General features: G+C 46.3%; 1 protein-coding gene across 3 annotated transcripts in view; it reads left to right on the top strand.

The window, feature by feature from the left end:
- fbln2 (fibulin 2) overlaps positions 1–19,742 on the top strand; it is a 76,162-nt gene that overhangs the window by 24,244 nt on the left and 32,176 nt on the right. For all 3 annotated transcript variants that reach the window (XM_080890820.1, XM_080890818.1, XM_080890819.1), the window contains exon 3: positions 19,284–19,407. In XM_080890820.1, the coding sequence (XP_080746946.1) occupies positions 19,284–19,407 (124 nt within the window). The remainder of the gene's footprint in view (positions 1–19,283; positions 19,408–19,742) is intronic.

Raw genomic sequence — 19,742 nt, 5'->3', positions numbered from 1 at the left:
ACTGCTGTTATGAAGGTCCGCTTCCCCTAACCACTGCTGCCCGACCTACTGTATGACCCCAATCACCAAAACAATACTCCATTCTCTCCAGCTAAACACAGACTGCACAGATGACTATCTGGGAATACTGTCCACTAAATATTTTACTTTGTAGAATACTGGTGTTATGGCTGTTCCAATATTTACATAGTGGCCCACATCATGGCATAGCAACAGAGCACAATGTAAGGATACGCAAAAGGACGCGCATTTCATTCGTTTCCTTTTGCTCTGCTGTTGTTTTTCAATTCAATTCAATTCAATTCAATTCTTTATTTATTTGTCACATGTAGTTATAGCTGGTACAACATACAGTGAAATGTTTTTTCTGGCTAAAAAAGTACTCCCCCCGACTGTGCAAACATGCTAAAAAGGATTTTACATAAGCTAAGAAAAAAAGGAAAAGAAACAAAAGTTAAAAGTAAAAAAATATATAAAAAAACAATGTAAAAGTCCATATGTTTGTGCTTATAAATATATATCCATGACGTGCAAGATATTGCACTGTAATGATTTGAATGAGAAGACTATAAAAATATACATATTTACATAGTACAGATGTATATAATAAGGTACGGATAAGGTTCAGAGAAGAAAGATAAAGTGCAAATTATGTACTGTGTGTGAGATTGTCCATCATGTTGTCCGGTTTGTGTTTTGGTTGAGGAGTCTCACAGTTTGTGGGTAAAAACTCCTCCTGAACCTTTCTGTTCTTGTTTTCAGGCTACAGAGGCGCTTCCCTGACCTCAGTGGCCTGAACAGTTTGTGGGCGGGATGGCTAGAATCCCTAATGATCCTGATGGCCCTGGATCTGCACCTTTCAGCATAGATGTCCTGCAGTGCTGGTAGAGATGTTCCCATAGTGCGTTCAGCTGTGCGCACAACCCTCTGCAGGGCTTTCTGTTGCTGTACTGTGCAGTTCCCGTACCACACCATGATGTTGTTGCACAGGATGCTCTCAATGACACCAGTGTAGAATCTCCTCTGTATATTCTTGGAGATCTTAAACCTCTTTAGACGCCTCAGGTGATAGAGGCGCTGTCTGCCTTTACTAATGAGGAAGTCCGTGTGTGTACTCCAAGTGAGGTCCTCGTTGATGTGGACACCGAGGTATTTGAAGTTGGAGACTCTCTCCACAGGGGTTCCATAGATCTGAATTGGGGTGTGAGTTTTCTCGCCTCTCTGTCTCCTAAAATCAATCACCATCTCCTTTGTTTTACTGATGTTCATGGAGAGGTGATTTGCCTCACACCACTTTGCTAGTCCATCCACCTCACTCTGGTAGGCCGTCTCGTCGTTCCCAGAGATGAGTCCCACCACCACTGTGTCGTCAGCAAACTTCACAATGGAATTAGTGGGGTGTCTGGCCGTGCAGTCCGCGGTGTAGAGGGAGTAGAGAAGGGGGCTCAGTACACATCCCTGGGGGGCCCCTATGTTCAATGAGAGTGTATGGGAGTACACATCCCCTATTCTCACTGACTGTGGTCTCGTGGTCAGGAAGCTATAAATCCACCTGCACAAAGATGTACTGAATCCCAGATCTTGGAGCTTACCCGAGAGGGTGTGGGGCACTATGGTGTTGAACGCTGAGCTGTAGTCTATAAACAGCATTCTCACATAGTTCCCACATCCCTCATCTAGATGGCTCAGTGTGGTATGCAGGACCTGTGCTACAGCATCTCCGGTAGATCTGTTTGTCCGGTATGCAAACTGCAGTGAGTCGAAGTCGGGAGGAAGGAGGGAACTGATGAAGGGTTTCATGAGCCTCTCAAAACACTTCATCACTACAGATGTTAGGGCTACTGGGCGATAATCATTTAGGCTGGCTGGGCGGGTGTTCTTCGGGATCGGAACAATCACTGATGTTTTAAAGCAGGTGGGGACTACCTGCTGAGCCAGAGAGGCATTGAAGATGCTAGTGAAAACTGTGGTCAGCTGATCTGCACATACTCTTAGCACACGTCCCGGTATGCTATCTGGTCCCGCTGCCTTCCTGCAGTTTGTTGCCCTCAGAGCTCTCCTCACATCATGCTCAGAGAGTATCAATGGTGCTGGTTCAGCAGCGGGGGCAGGTGCGGAGCTCTGAATTGCTGCCACAGCAGGCACCTCGAAACGCGCAAAAAAGGCATTGAGGTCGTCAGCTAATTCTGGTTTCATACATCTCACAGTGCTGGGTTTATAATCTGTGATTTTTCGTAGCCCGTCCCATATACGTCGGGAGTCACCGTGTTGGAAATGCGACTCCACATTGTCCTTATAGCGCCTCTTAGCCGCTTTCACAGTCTTCCTTAAACCATAAGAAGCTGCTTTGTAGCTGGTCATATCACCCGATGTGAGCCCATTTTTATAGGCAGTGGTCCGTGCTTTGAGAGCTCTCCTGACAGTAGAGTCAACCCAAGGTTTTTGGTTGGGAAAAATCCGGATTGTAGCCGAGGGGATGATGGTATCCACTAGCATTCCAATGAAGCTAATCGCTGTGTCCGCGAACTCGTCAATGTTTACGGAAGTATCCTGGAATACATCCCAGTCTACGTCACCGAGTGCGTCCTGCAGCGTCGCCTCTGATTGGACAGTCCAGCGTCCAATCAGAGGGGAACAAAGCTCAGCTCTAAATATCAGCGACAGATTTCTTTTAATCTTTTCTTATTCCCAATAACTGAAGATGCCTCTTAAGATGTCTGCATTCAGCATCTGGCATAGATGTTGTAAATAGTGGATGATATTGATTCACATCTCTTGTTACCCTCTTGCATATCTGCTTGATGGCTTTCTTTTACATATCTTGAGTGGATCTGTGAAAGCTTTCCGTCTCTCAACATGCTCTCGCTCGCTTTGTTCTCAGTGGATATTGGGGCAATTTTGCTTGTGAAGCCTCATTGGCAGGAAGTAAATCCTTTAAGTAAAAAGTAGATAATGATATAGAAGTGGCTTCCTTCTTCTTATCTGAATTTAGAAAGATGGCTTAGTTTGCTTTTGTTACCACTCTAGTCAGTGCACTTTCTTTGCGACCTGCCAGAACTAAAGTGGGGCATCAAGCAGCTAATCATCCAGAAGACTGCATTTGTTTGTGCTTTAGGACTTTGTCATGAGACAGAGTCAACAAATGCTTGGATCTACTGTTGAGTGCATTCAAATCTTTGCTACCTCTTGATGAGGAGGAGGGGTAATTGGGGAAACAGAAGATTGTTATTTTTGCAGCAAACTAGGCCACAAATATTGGTTCACAATGAAAACATGAAACAGCGAGCTGAATGAAAAGTAGCACATTATACTGTCCTGGTTGCCTTTTCATAATGGAAACCACACTTGCATCACACGAGGTGAGCACCTCCAAATTAACCAATTAAAAACTATTTAAAAAGCACAGTCTTACCAAGGCACCTCACATCAGGAAGTGACCAGTCTGTTTAGTGCCTGTTGCTACAAGTCAGCCCTCGAGAGCTTGTATGAAGTCCACAGTTTGTTAGGCTTTTGCTTGCTCATATCTTACATTCTGAAGACTTTCCCTCACCATGATGAACTCCTGGGCAGCCTTCGAGCATCCATTATGCCTGTTTTGGAATAAGAGTATGACATCGGAGTGCTGGCATAAACTTGTTATCCAATATCCTGTCTTAGCAAGAGAGTTCTCCCCCAAGTAAATTCAAGGACCACAAAGTGGCCAGATTTAACTTTTCTTCCTTCTACTCTGAGAACTGTTGTAAACATCCTGATATAAAGACTGAGCATTTGACTATGGGGAAAAATTGACCACTGTTGTTGTAAATACATTATGAGCGCTTTAATTATGTTGCTTGTGGTTCTTTTGTTCATTGTGATTCCTTTGCTCATGTGGGGAGGCTGTGAGCCTGGCTGGATCTCTAGCATTTGCCAGTGACTACTGCAATACTTTGGATAATTTTACAGGACTGTAGCTAGTGCTATAGAAGAGGAGCGAGCATAAGGGGACAAGCATTTTTTAAGTGGCAAGTAATTTCAGTTCAATTTATTTATCAAGCTCCAAACCACCACAATAGTCTGTCATGATACGTGTGTGGCAGGCAGGAGAAGGACCCAATAGCAAAACTCACAGACACGGGGATGAACTCAAAATCACAGCTTTAATGCTGGAATGGCAGAACATAGGAAATACAAAACTAAACTGGGAAAAGTAAACTAACATACGCAGAGAGACACAGGGAGATCCACACAACATGAGGGAGAACACGACGCCGAACAGAGGGAGACTCAGACAGAAATACACCGAGGGTAAACGAGGAAAGTGGGCACACACGGGGAACACAGGTGACACTGATAATCATAATGAGACAGGGCAGGGTGAACTGAACATGACATGTACAGGCACAGAGGTTCAGACAGGAGGAGAGAGAGCACGGGGAAACACAGACGTAACAGGCTGGGGAAACATGAAACAACCACAAAGGGAGACGAGGGCTCATAAATACATAGAGGGCACACAGGGGGGAGAGAGCCATGAAGGGAAAACACTTAGGGAACAACACAACAGGGCAACTCAGAAAACATGGCCTAAATAAGGAACAAAATACAAAAATACATGAAAACTAAGAATACTGGGCCCACATGGCCCAGGACCATGACACCACCCCCCCCTAAAGGGCTGGCTCCCGACAGCCCAAACCCGAGAAACAAAAACAGAAAACAACCCACCCAGGGCGGGAGGCGGGGGACCAGGACGGAGGGACCAGAACGGGAAACAAAATAAACAACAGAAAACACGGGAGCACATGACCATAGTCAAAATAAAGTTCAGGGGGCCGACCCAGAGCCCACAGGCACCAGAGTTCACGGGTCACACGGTCGGGGGGCCGACCAGGCAGGTGGCACAGGTGGCAGAGCTGGTCCGGAGGCCGGCCGCGCGGAAGGCAGCGGCGGCGGCGAAGGAGACGACGGAACAGTTCAGGAGGCCGGCCGCGCGGAAGGCAGCGGCGGCGGCGAAGGAGACGACGGAGCAGTTCAGGGGGCCGGCCGCGCGGAAGGCAGCGGCGGCGGCGAAGGAGACGACGGAGCAGTTCAGGGGGCCGGCCGCGCGGAAGGCAGCGGCGGCGGCGAAGGAGACGACGGAGCAGTTCAGGGGGCCGGCCGCGCGGAAGGCAGCGGCGGCGGCTCTCCAGTGTCAGGCGTACTGGCCGAGGCCCGGTGGGCACAGGACCAGTCGAGGCGGGACCAGGCGAAGCACAGGCTGAGGCTGCGGCGGACGAAGGCTCTGAGGCTGCGGCGGACGAAGGCTCTGAGGCTGCGGCGGACGAAGGCTCTGAGGCTGCGGCGGACGAAGGCTCTGGGGCTGCGGCGGACGAAGGCTCTGAGGCTGCGGCGGACGAAGGCTCTGAGGCTGCGGCGGACGAGGACGAAGACTCAGAGGCTGGCCCAGGCGTAGCAGAAGCACAGGCAGAGGCTGGCCCAGGCGTAGCAGAAGCACAGGCAGAGGCTGGCCCAGGCGTAGCAGAAGCACAGGCAGAGGCTGGCCCAGGCGTAGCAGAAGCACAGGCAGAGGCTGGCCCAGGCGTAGCAGAAGCACAGGCAGAGGCTGGCCCAGGCGTAGCAGAAGCACAGGCAGAGGCTGGCCCAGGCGTAGCAGAAGCACAGGCAGATGCAGCCGGACCAGGCGACGACGAGGCGGTCGCAGGTGGTGGCTGGACAGGCTCCTCGGGCCCTCCAGCTGATGCGGCGTGAGGCTGAACGGGCCCCTCGGACCCTCCAGCGGAGACAGGAGGCTGAACGGGCCCCTCGGACCCTCCAGCGGAGACAGGAGGCTGAACGGGCCCCTCGGACCCTCCAGCGGAGACAGGAGGCTGAACGGGCCCCTCGGACCCTCCAGCTGACGAGGCATGAGGCTGGACGGGCCCCTCGGACCCTCCAGCTGACGAGGCATGAGGCTGGACGGGCCCCTCGGACCCTCCAGCGGAGACAGGAGGCTGAACGGGCCCCTCGGACCCTCCAGCGGAGACAGGAGGCTGAACGGGCCCCTCGGACCCTCCAGCGGAGACAGGAGGCTGAACGGGCCCCTCGGACCCTCCAGCTGACGCGGCATGAGGCTGGTGCGGTTCTCCTGAACCCCCAGCTGACGAGGTAGATGGCGGCGTGGGAGCCGCGGAGTCCTGGATGAGCTCATCCGAGCTCCCAGCAGGAGCTGATGCAGAGCCAGAGAGATTTGAGACCCCTGGCTGGATGTTAAGCTGACCAGCGGACCGTACTGCTATCGGGGACTGGGCTACTGGAGCTACTGGGGCCTGCGCTACAGGCGGCACTGGAGCTACTGGGGCCTGCGCTACAGGCGGCACTGGAGCTACTGGGGCCTGCGCTACAGGCGGCACTGGAGCTACTGGGGCCTGCGCTACAGGCGGCACTGGAGCTACTGGGGCCTGCGCTACAGGCGGCACTGGAGCTACTGGGGCCTGCGCTACAGGCGGCACTGGAGCTACTGGGGCCTGCGCTACAGGCGGCACTGGAGCTACTGGGGCCTGCGCTACAGGCGGCACTGGAGCTACTGGGGCCTGCGCTACAGGCGGCACTGGAGCTACTGGGGCCTGCGCTACAGGCGGCACTGGAGCTACTGGGGCCTGCGCTACAGGCGGCACTGGAGCTACTGGGGCCTGCGCTACAGGCGGCACTGGAGCTACTGGGGCCTGCGCTACAGGCGGCACTGGAGCTACTGGGGCCTGCACCGGGGGTGACACTGGAGCTACTGGAGACTGAACTGGGGGTGACACTGGAGACCCAGGTGACACTGGTGTACTGGGGTGAAGGCAGCGAGGATGCAGTCTCTCTCTTAAGGGAGGATCGAATGATTTAGCGATAAATCTTGACGGGAAAAGATGCCGATGCTGAAAATACCAGGCAGCGGGGGCTTCCAGGAGGGTAGCCGACTGAGCTGTGAAGGGCTGCGAGGGAGCTAACTGAACTGAGGGCGGCTGCGAGGGAGCTAACTGAACTGAGGGCGGCTGCGAGGGAGCTAACTGAACTGAGGGCGGCTGCGAGGGAGCTAACTGAACTGAGGGCGGCTGCGAGGGAGCTAACTGAACTGAGGGCGGCTGCGAGGGAGCTAACTGAACTGAGGGCGGCTGCGAGGGAGCTAACTGAACTGAGGGCGGCTGCGAGGGAGCTAACTGAACTGAGGGCGGCTGCGAGGGAGCTAACTGAACTGACCTGGGAGGAGAAACACGAGCAGGAAAAGGAGCAGGCTCAGAAAAAACTGTCCGAGAAATGGCAGGCTCAGGGTGCCGGTGGCGAGAGTGCCGCTTCTTTTTATCCGTGGAAGCGGGCGGGGTGAGCGGTGGAAGTCCCTGGCAACTCCGGGGACCCCCAAGAGCCAGTCGAGTCCCCCGGAAAGAGCGCTCGTCATGATCAGGAGCGAGCCACGGCTCCCTCCCGAACTCTTCCACTAGCTGTGCGCCTGCGGCGTGCTGCTGCCCCTCGTGATCGACGTCCAGGACCCCCACAGCGTCCGCGGGACGCTTCGTGGAGGGCGAGACAGGACGTAGCAGTGCGCGACGGCGGCGCTGACGCCGGTTCTTTCTGGAAGTGTGTACGATGGATGCTGGAGTCACCGAAGCAGAGGGTGATGTGGCGGCGATCTCCTCGTCGTCCGCCCACATCCTTGCCAGAAAAGAGGCAGGCGAAGTAAAGTCTGAGCAGTGTGGGGAGGGCGAGCGGCTGGTCCGAGGCGGTGCAACAGGTGTGAGTTCCTCCTCTGAAATGAGCCAGGGCTTCCAACGAAGCTCGTCCTCCCGTAAGGCTAGCAATACCTGCTGTCGCTCATCGTCGTCGAAATCTGTGGCCTCCACCATCTCGGTGCGCTGGGCTATGTAGTTTGACAGTGGCGGAGACGAACTGTGAGTTGATGGCGGTGCAGCGGTGAGCCTCAGAGTCCCTACTCCGACTGCCTCCGGCTCGCGAGGCAGCGGCAACGACAACCGTTTGCGGGTCGGAGTCGTAGGTGCGGAGGCGGCGTTTAACACCCTCTGGGCCAGCGTGCGGGCGCGAAGCTCCTCCTTCAGGGGGGCCAGAGAGTCGAACGCCTCAAAAAGCTGGGGAAACCGCCGGAGCTGTGGCGCTTGCTGGAGGATTGCGTCAATGGCCGCCAACCCGGTGGACACCACTCTGGGGTCCGTGCACCCACAGATGCGCGTCATGAGCCGGCAGAGCCGTTGCAGCTCCTCCCCAATCTCGTCCGGACTGTCCGCTGGGTCTGACATGGTCAGATCGTACTGGAGGTCCGCGGAGGGGTTGTGAACTGCTGGGTCCATGTTGTGGTCGTGTTCTTCTGTCATGATACGTGTGTGGCAGGCAGGAGAAGGACCCAATAGCAAAACTCACAGACACGGGGATGAACTCAAAATCACAGCTTTAATGCTGGAATGGCAGAACATAGGAAATACAAAACTAAACTGGGAAAAGTAAACTAACATACGCAGAGAGACACAGGGAGATCCACACAACATGAGGGAGAACACGACGCCGAACAGAGGGAGACTCAGACAGAAATACACCGAGGGTAAACGAGGAAAGTGGGCACACACGGGGAACACAGGTGACACTGATAATCATAATGAGACAGGGCAGGGTGAACTGAACATGACATGTACAGGCACAGAGGTTCAGACAGGAGGAGAGAGAGCACGGGGAAACACAGACGTAACAGGCTGGGGAAACATGAAACAACCACAAAGGGAGACGAGGGCTCATAAATACATAGAGGGCACACAGGGGGGAGAGAGCCATGAAGGGAAAACACTTAGGGAACAACACAACAGGGCAACTCAGAAAACATGGCCTAAATAAGGAACAAAATACAAAAATACATGAAAACTAAGAATACTGGGCCCACATGGCCCAGGACCATGACATAGTCACCTCAAGGTGCTTTATATTGTAAGTTGTAGACCCTTCAATAATACATCAAAAACCCAGACAATCAGACAACCCCCTCTGAACAAGCCCTTGGCAACTTTGGTAAGGAAAAACTCAGGGAGGGGCAGCCATCTGCTGAAGGAAGGGAGACAGGACAAAGATACGCTGTGGAAGGGAGCCAGAGATGAATAATAACTGATTAAATTCGGTGTGGGGTATAAACACATGGAGGATGAAGAAAGAACAATATTATGAGAAGTTCCCATCAGCCTAGGTCAGGGGTGGGCAATTCCAGGCCTCGAGGGCCGGTGTCCTGCAGGTTTTAGATCTCACCTTGGGTCAACACACCTGAATCACATGATTAGTTCGTTACCAGGCCTCTGGAGAACTGCAGGACATGTTGAGGAGCTAATTTAGTCATTTAAATCAGCTGTGTTGGCTTAAGGACACATCTAAAACCTGCAGGGACACCGGCCCTCGAGGCCTGGAGTTGCCCACCCCTGGCCTAGGTCTATTCCAGCATAACTGAGGGTTCAGGGTCATGCGATAAATCCCTGATTAGGAATTTTTTCAAAATGTAAAGTTTTAAGTCTGATTCTTAGGAGAGTTTTAAGTAGAGAGGGTGTTGTGGTTCCACAGAACTGGAGGCCAAGGTAAGGCCATCCAGAGTAAGTGTCTCATTGGAACCCATGTTTCTGAGATTAGGGCAGAATACAATCACTTCAGTTTTATTTGAATTTAGAAGCAGGAAATTAGAGGTCATTCAGGCTTTTAAGTCTTTAAGAATATTGATCTGTGAAACCAGCACCTTAATACAGGAAGTCTGAATCAACTCCTATGAGTTTTACCCAGTGCTTAGACGGAGCCGATGGGGACTCGCTCATGATTCTCTGGGTTGGTGACAGATTCCTGCAGCTACACACAGACACTAATCTGCCCAGGTCGAAGCTGGATCATGTCTACACACACAAAATCTAGAGATTAGAATAATTTTTATTACTCAAACTGCATTTCTTATTCAACATATTAATTAGATTTATATCTTTGATTAAGAATAAAGATGATTTACTATAAGCACATATGGATAAACTCTGTTATAGCACTCTGTATCATTTTAAATATAAAAGGCTGAATGTTAAATCTTCAGATTTAATGAGCAGTAAGCCTGGGGGACTTCAAGATTTCAAGATGACACAATAAATTGGTCCGTTTCATCTGGCTTCATTTAATTAACCTGGATATCATCTGCACAGCAATGAAAATGTATACCATGCCTTCAAATGATACTGACTAATGGAAACATGTATAATGTAAGTAGAATTGGTTCAGGCACAGAACCCTGTGGAACGCCATAATTAATCTCTACTTTTAAGATTCCCTTTTGTCAAAGCTTATAATTGGGATTGGGTCAGGTGACCCTGAACCCTTCCTTAGTTACGCGAGGGAGTTTTCTTCCTGTTAAAATGGACTTTTTCCTTCCCATTTTTGCCAAGTGCTTGCTCATAGGAGTAGTGTTACTGATATGGTGACATTACATGTAAAACACCTTGAGGTGACTGATTTTCTGAAGTGGTGCTATATAAATAAAACTGAACTGAATCGAATTTTAGCTGCTAAATGTTTCATTGTGTTTTCCACCTGGTTGTACAGTTTAATGCCCGGTAAGCAGCACATAGTGAGAATGATCTCACACAACAAACTTAACATACCATGTTAATATTTACATTTTCAGCCACTATCAAAACCTTCCACTTTGGGATTGCTGTGACTGACAGATGTGAGAGACAATCTGATAGAGAAGTTTGCATTTTGTGGCCAATCTGTGCATCTCTCTCAAACTCTTGTTTTCAAGGCCATAGCTCATCCAGACTGTTGCTGCTGTGGGATTCCCAACAAAATGAGCCTTCGTGATGCAAACACCATTGAGAATAATGCACACTGACAGAATGTGAATGTACCAGATTATAAAGGAAATTACTCATTACGGACATTTGCTGTGGATAGCTTTAGAGCTTATGCACCACACTGGTGTTGTATTGCAGCAGTTTATTACATCTGTGTCTGTTTGATGTAGACCTGCAAAGATGGCAGTGAATTACACTTTTAGGTCAAATTTGGAACATTGAATTTGGATTTAAAGATGCCTGCTGTCTCATACTCAGAGGAAAACAGCAGAAGTTAATTCTCATGAAGCAGCTGGGGATAAACCCAGAGAATTTCTAGCTTTGCCTCCGAGGAAGGCAGAGCAGCACAGTACTGTATGGGGCTTTTGTTTTCAATTTTTGTCAAACCGCAGCTCTGACTCAGTGTAAGGATAGGCCTTTGAACTCAGCAGTTTCTGCTTTGCAGATGAGACCCTGTAAAGCTGAGTGGGAAGAAAGGCCAAGAAGAAATGAGGATGATATTGGTATCACTGTGGTCATGTTAAAACCTCACATGATGTTTGTTGGGAAATTCAACAACCCATACATTGACCACAATAATGTCTTAGGTTGTCTTAGACTGTTGGTCATGGCCTTTGATCGCATAACCTTGAAGAGATGCAGCAATTCATCTATAATGCGCCAACTTTACTGGCAATTTCCACAAGACGCACAAACGGAATGAGTCATGTAAATCCACACCTGTTTCTTGAGCTGAAATTGAAAAGTGGCTTGTCTGCCAAAAAAATGGTTTGAAATGGTTGACAGGTGTGATCTTTGGCTGCGGTGTCTTCCTCCCACAGGAAGCTGAAAATTAAAATGTAGAGAATGAAATGCTGACATTTTTTGAACACGTGGAGCTTTTTCCTTTTTCTCGGGTTTTACTGAAGTATTTTATCACAGAGTTGGTTCCAAAACTGGTGTTATTATCAGTTATCCATCAATGCATGCTAGTCTGACTTACTGAACTAAACGTCTGTCTGGCATAGGCATACTAGGATGAGAGGGGGGTTGTTTTAGTAGAATATAGCCCAACTTTTCCCATAAAAAATGTATTTAAAAAGTTGCCCAGACTTGACAAACTACTCCCAGTAAAACGCTGCTGATGTTCCCAATATCGTCTGTGGTAGGGCTTAAGAGAAGTCTGCAGGCAGGGGCTAGTTTCCTCTTGCATGTTCTGGCTATAAAGGTACTTTTAGTGGAAAACATAAATGTCATACATGATGAACAATTAAGAAGATTCTAGGCTTTGCTAAACATTCAGGGCTTAATGTGATTCTGAAATCACTATATTGTATTGGATTAAGCACTTCAGTGGTGCCTGGTCAGTGAAGGCCACTGTTCATTTAAGCTACTTAAACATTCTAGGCAGTAAATCAAATATTTATTATAGCGTTATTAAGAGAAATGTACTGTGCACTTGGTAAGCATGGCAGCTTTTATTAAATATTTATTCTATTATTCACATTCTTTATATTGCCCCACATTCACCTTTAACTCTGGACTCTAGATCTGCGTATCAGAAAGAAAGTAGACTGATCTTACGGGAGAGAAGTGCAAGTGTAACAAAAGAGAGAAATTTCAATGTTTAACCTTGAAAAACTAAGATTGTCAATAATAAACATAATGGTTCCATATATTGGTATAAATGCACAATATGTGGTAATATTATGTGAAATATTAGAGTTTCATCAAAGCAACTAGCATGTTGCCTTTATGCAGAGCGTAGTGTTAGCGGGCGGTGCATGGAACGGGGTTACGGCATCAATAGATTCATCTGCCTCTTTCTGAAATGAAGGCAAAGATCGCCAGTAACCAGTAACTAGTTTACTTAATGACAGGATTTAGCACCTTTCACTACTTTGTTTTTGTTTTACAATCGCACAACTTTCCCATTTTAGTTTATCAAACAGGTAGCTGAAAAATGTTCAGTAGCCTGATTCAACACCAGCTGCTGAGTATCAAAGGGTGCAAACAGTGGTGTTTGGTTGATAAACAAACAGGAGCATTTAGCAGCTGAAACACCATACATAGTTCTCTGAGGTTGGTGGAGACCAACATGGAGCTTCAAACTGAGTAAATATTAGGACTTATAATTGGACAGAAACACAGCCATAAATTCCTAAATTCAACTAGTGATACTTTTAGAAGATGATGTTATGTTTATGTTTTATGTACAGGTAACAAGTTTTTTCTAAATCGTTCAGTTGCAACTATTAAGAAACCCGAGCATTTGAGCTGGATTTGTGTGAAGTTCTTCTTTACGACAATCAACAATGATTAAAGACGCGATGAGAAAGTGAGTTCTGCTGATTTGAATGTTATTTGGTTTGCTACTACCCTTTCACATAATATAAATTAATGCACCTTTAAGCCATATCCAGTGCATGCACTTACAGTATGTACAATATTTTTAGAATTAAAAAAATATATACTGAAAATAAGTTAGACTACTTATGTTGATGTGATTTCTTTTAGCGGCAAAATACAAATAGTGTTTGGTGTCAAGGCTCTGGGCTCATCACTTGCAGGAAAAAAGCACTATGCTGCTAAAAAAAAAAATAGATATTTGCAAAATTCTGCCTAAATATGTATTTTACCTGGTTAATGTGTGTGGCGGGACGTGGTCTGCAGTGCCGCTGCAGGGGAGTCGGACGCACCTGAGCGGGCAATCACGCCTCGCTGCCTTAAAGTCTCTGCTGTTGTGTTGATATGTGTCGGACTCGGGCTGTGAGCTGAAAAGCTACAGCCGGCTGTATGCGTACAGCAACCCTGTGTGAAAAGTGGTCAATAAAGAGATGTTCAAAAGCATGTTCATGGAAACATCGTCGGGTCTGTCGTGGTATGTTTACAATGGGACTTCTGCTCCTGAACCTCTGCGCACAGCGTCTGCAAATCGGGGCTGTACGAAGTGACTTTACGCAGGACTGTAAGCTGTCGTCTGTGAGGCGTGACCGGTGTTTGTTTTTAACATCATTCACGGTGGAGCTGCTGACATAATGTGGATCCGAAGATCCATAACTGCCCTACCTGGGGTTGAAAGTCTCGATAAATGCACGGCGTTTCGGCGGGTACACCGGCTTCCGGGAGTGTGACGCTTATTTTGAGCGATGAAAAATAATAAAATATAATCTTAGTTTTATATTTCAATATCACAATAATCTTCCAATTTAGAACTACAAGTTAAAAAAAGAACTAAACACAAATAAAATACACTTCAGCTAAATACTTCTAACTTATTTTCCCAAACCACCCGCAGGTTGCCGACCCCTGTCCTAGACCATCCAAACTCCTGACACATTATAAGCAGCAGACACTCATGACATCACGCGATCACTGGTTGTTGTCATTTGTTTTCAGGTGGTGCAGATGGGTTCACTTGTGTCTCAGTGGGTGGGTGGTAAGGTCTGTGTTTGGCCAGACAAAGTAATGATGGGTGAGCTGTGTGAGCCTGGGCTAATCTGTCCAGACAAACCCCATGGGATGTCCTTAGGTGGACGGATGTCTCTTATTTTCAGTCCATCTGCTACATGACCAGCTGGTTTGATAGGCAAGGCAGCACTGCCATCTCAGCAGCTGCTCTGACTATTTCAACAAAAGGTACTGACAGAAGTGTGGTTTCAAGCTATAAATATATGTGCTTACCTTCTAATTAGAAGGCTACTCTTAACTGTTAAGTTCCATCTGACCCTGCATCTGAAAATCATATTTGGCTTTTGGCAGGAACTCTTGGAACATATTTTTGATAACAGTGAGACATTATGCTGCTTTCCACTTGCCCCAATGAATGTCTGTATACAAAGTCAGGTTTGGATAATGTTTTTTGCATGTCTATACGCTGTATATCATACATAATCCAGAAATATTACATGAAAAAATATTCTTAAAATTCTTAAATGAGGCAGGGAACATCTATCCATCAGTCCATCATCCATCTTCTTCCTCACATCCAACCTCCTTCAGCTTATCCAAGGAAACACATAGAGATTCCCAGGCCTGCTGAAAGATATAATCTGGCCCACTGTTATGAGCCCTTTAGTCCCTGTACAACTGCTGTGAAGTGTTGTTCTGAATTACTGTCGCCAATCCTTTTAACAGTGTGGACAGAATTTCTAGGCATAGCCATGCAGTGGGAAGGCCTCCACCTTTGTGGCCTCAGGATTTCATCTCTACATTTTGCGGATGATGTAATTCAGCGGTCCCCAACATTTTTTGCGCCACGGACCGGCCTTTAAGGTGTCGCGGATAAATACAACAAAATAAAACTAGTACCGGTACCGAAAAAAAGAAGATTTATTCATAACACACGTGAAAAGACCCAGGAAAACCGAGTTAACGATAAAAACGATAACAAAATAACGCTGAAAACCAATAAAACCCTGAAAACCATACATTTCACACCTGAGCCTCAACTCTCGTGGCCCGGTATCAAATGACTCACGGACCAGTACCGGTCCGAGGCCCGCTGATGTAATTCAGTTGGTGGCCTCCAGCTCTCACTGGACCAGTTCACTGCCGATTGTGGCTGGAATGAGAATATCACCACCACATCTGAGGCCATGATACTCAGCCAGGAAAGGGTGGAGTACCCAACTGAAGTGAAGAAGAAGTTTAAGAGTCTCGGGGTCTTGTTTATGAGTGAGGAGAAGGGAGCGAGACACTGACAGGATTGGGGCCACGGCTGCAGTGGTTCAGATGCTGTACTGGTCCATCGTGGTGAAGAAAGCTGAGTGTAAGAGTGTGAGTGTATGGAAATCTATGGGGAAATAACCTTTGGACTTCAATGATTTACAGACTTAAAAGCTATAAACAGCGTGTTCTTTCATTAATTATTGGCAAGATACACGCCTAAGAGCATTTTGTGTCCCAGAGTGTCTCAGTCAGAGCCAAAATGCTCAACTTGAAACTTCACAACAGGACTTGACTAATCAAAGGTTGATGTCACTGATGTCCTTCTTTGAATACCTTCCACATGTGCTTAAATACAGTGGGTGCAAATGTGGGCCAGGCTAGCCACAGGGCTTGTAATACACTGACAGAAACCCAGAATTGTCACATTTAAGAAAATCGCACCATTATTTTGATGTTTTTGTAACATTTTCGCTTAATGAAAAAAAAAAGATTCTTTTTGTTGTTTCCTTATTTACAAAGCATCGCAACAGCTGGTGGTTCCACATGTTTTAATTGGCTGATTTTTACACAGCATTCTCTTTGTGTCTCCGCCTAGAATCAAACATGGGGTCGTTCACTTGTAAAGTGAATGTGTAATTTATTATGCTAGCAGCCACTGTTTCTGCTTCATAACTTATTTAAGCCATGAATTAATTATTCAGTTATTTCAGTAAATCAACTATTTTGTTTGTCAGTAGTAGAGTAAGAGCACGGCCATGGAAATACTGTCATGTAGCCTACACAGCAGTTTAAGTAGGTGCCCAATGAAGACAGAGATTTTTGAAAAAAACAAACAAACAAAACAATAAACAGATTTAACAGATTTTAGAAGACAAATGTCTTCTAAAATGTCTTCTAAAACTGTGCATTTGACAGTAAAATCTCACAGATTTAACAATGACAATGTTTTGGGGGAAAAATGAGAAGCCATTTTTACTTTTAAGCATCCTACAAGTTAATGCTGTTTTCTAATGTCAATACTTATAAATTATGCACAGTAAGTTTTTGCTATAAAAGTTCTTTATCAAAAGATGTTGGACTGGGATGAAGCTGAATGCAGGCGAGTGAATTCAAATAGAATTTCAGAGTGAAGCTCGACTATTTTTCTGTGTTCTCGGGAACTATTTCTTTTCTTTTTTTTCTATACGAATGTACAAGCGTGCAGAATGGGATTAGCACAGTTTCAGACCAATTATGGTTTGAGGTGAATATGGTGGATATTACATGCATGCAGGAAATGGCTAAATCTTATCAAACTGCTATATTTGACTCTGTGGAGCCAATTCTCTGATGTAGCTGGTTTTAATTACGAGAAATAAGCTTCATGTTTCAGCATAAATCCAGACAGTGAAATGTAATTAGCTGTGTGTGTGTGTGTGTGTGTGTGTGTGTGTGTGTGTGTGTGTGTGTGTGTGTGTGTGACGCACTCATTTTTAATGCCTACATGCTTTTGTGCATAGAAAAGTATGAACGTTATTAAAATTCTTTTGTTTTTACTGCTGATTTTTGTAAATGTATTTTTGCTGTTGTTGACAAATTATATTCCTGTCTTCAAAGTTATAAAACAAAGCTTCATTTCACAGCGGCCTGAGTGTGAAGAGTATGCAAATGTTGTGTGCTGTAAATAAGCCAAAGAAGGTTTATTGAGTTGAAAAACAAAAGCTCTTTGTCAGTGGCTTTTCTTCAAAGGGCACTGAGTGAAGTTTGATGTCTGTGTGTGTGTGTGTGTGTGTGTGTGTGTGTGTGTGTGTGTGTGTGTGTGTGTGTGTGTGTGTGTGTGTGTGTGTGTGCTTGAGCATTCATGCTAATATGTGGATAAAAGCAGCAGGGTGAGACGGTTTTGGGGACTGACGTGGAGGCGATGGTGAGGCTGACGAGCTCTTGGCTCTCTACAGTGCCAGGCAGCAACAGCAGTTTGTCTCATGGTGTGTACATCCCCCAACTAAGCTTCGCACAGAGCAGCCAGGCTTGCTGTTACACCGGAGGGAGGTGGTGGTAGAGGGGGGCATTGAAGTCTCTGTTGGGAGCTTGCGGTGTGGCAGAGATGGCCATTGATCAGTGGCTGCCAAATCGGGATCCTCTTGATGTGGACAATCTTTGCTTGCAATCAGCTGAATGGAAGCAACAAATTGAGCTTTTTTTTTCTCCCTCTTTTGAGCATCGATAGTAATTTGTTGCTGTGAAGTTTAGAAATATGAAATGCATTCATTCAGTTGTGGGGATTTAATTGGTTCCTGGTTTCAAATGCATTCTATGCTCGTTTCCTTCAGTTGATGGCATTAAAATTATGACATTTTTTTTCCTCTGACTAAATGGATGGCAATTGAGACGGTTTTAAAGAGGAGCCATTACTGGGATTTTATTTTGGTATTCCCTCACTGAATGACTAAAATGGCCAGTTAAGGATTGCAACTGATTTAATTTACAGAGCCATCATGCCATCCTCAATGGGAATCAGCTCTGCGTGAGAGAACATCTCTGATCCTCACTCCCAAACACAGAGAACTACAAGCTCGTGGCCCTCACTTTTATCTGTTTATTTGATTTTATTAACTCCAGTCAGAGACACTTTAATTAGAAAACCTCTGGTTTAAAAGTGGCAAATCATAGATGTGGCACAAATCCAAAAATGGACTCTCCAAAAGAGGGAGAAGCCAAGCAGAGAAGACGATTCTTCAGAACTTGGTTTAACTCTGTCTTGCCAAAACAACCATAGCCTCCCCAGAGAAAGTAGGATGACAGCATGCGGTGCTCAAAAACTCGGACATATTAGCTAGTATTAATGGAGACTTCTTAGATATGCACGTTACCCATGGCATATCCTCTAAATACCCCCAAACCATCACAGATGCTGGCTTCTAAAGCCAGATGCCTCGCCACTTTAATGAGCTCACAGAAGGTGGGAGTTTTTCTGGATTTGGTTCAGAAATATTTTTATCTTGGAAAGGTTTTAACATGTGTAGATCCACTGATCACTGACGAGGTGTTGCAACAAACATCAGAGGCATCAACCAGACATCCACAGTTTACAAAGTTTAATTTTCTCTATGGTTTTGTGTCACGTGTACAGAGATTTCTTTCAAATCTAGGTCTGTCGTTGATGGTATTTTGAAAAAAGTTCCAAAAATGTATTTTAAAGCATCTTTCTCTACGTGTCTATGCAGTTTATCACACAGTGGTCAGTCCTTTTACCTGTTTGTTTCTGAAAGGCACAGACTGATGAAACCTTTTGGAAATATTTGCATCAAAATGACACAAAAGAGTGAAATTGCTTTCAAATCTTTTCCTTAAAATACTTTATGGATTTTCTTGTACTACCTTCTCAAATAGTGTTTTTGTTAGTTTTTACTATAATAGCAGTCAGGGAAAAATATACTATTGGCAAAGAAAATCTCATCATCTTCTGGCACACTGCCCGGAGTCCTGTATATATTCACAACCCTACCAAAGGACTCTCATTCAGCTTTTAAAAACTGTGCCGTATAGCTGAGTAGGTTATTCAAGACCTGATCAAAAAGGGAAAAAAATCCAGTAATAAAATGCACTACTGTTTTGTACCTCTTTAGTCAGCTGGAGAAATCTTTAAGGCACCGTCGAGGGCTGCTGCAGTCTACTAAATGTTTCTGTCAGACAGCTTAACGTTTTCACTGTTCTCTTTGGGCTTCTGTCTGCTCCATACAGCGTGCACACATGTAGAGTACTGCTGAACACTGCTGAACAGTTTTTATTCCATCAGTCATGTGTGTGCTGACATATGCATACCTGCATGTCTGCTGTCTGCAGATCCAGGTGTGTCCTCTGAAGACCTGCTGCAGACCTGCTGCACTGCTGGCCAGAAATGGGCCTCTGAAAATGGTCACTGCAAGAACATGCCTCTGCTCACTAATGACAACGTCTCTGTTTGCAGGTAAGTAACATGAGAGCATGAATTTTAGTTATACAAGTGTTCTTTGTGGTAGCTGCTGCACACTAACTGTACACATGAACTACTTACTCATCGTGCTGCACATCATGCAAAGTATGAGTTACAGTCAGGATAATTGAACTCTCACTGCTGCCATTTCCTACACTGCCCCATAGAAAATACATTTTAGTGCAAAAATGATCTTTATTACCTTTATAATTTAGACGTTTTGAATATACTGCAGTTGAATGTTGATAACATTGTAACCACTGCACGCTGTCTTATATAAACTATATCAGAATACCATCATAGCTGATTTAACTGATTTATCACAGACA

Source organism: Rhamphochromis sp. 'chilingali', assembly GCF_963969265.1.
Source record: "Rhamphochromis sp. 'chilingali' genome assembly, chromosome: 9".
In the NCBI taxonomy this organism is placed as follows: domain Eukaryota; kingdom Metazoa; phylum Chordata; class Actinopteri; order Cichliformes; family Cichlidae; genus Rhamphochromis; species Rhamphochromis sp. 'chilingali'.
This window is presented reverse-complemented; position numbering and strand designations above follow the sequence as displayed.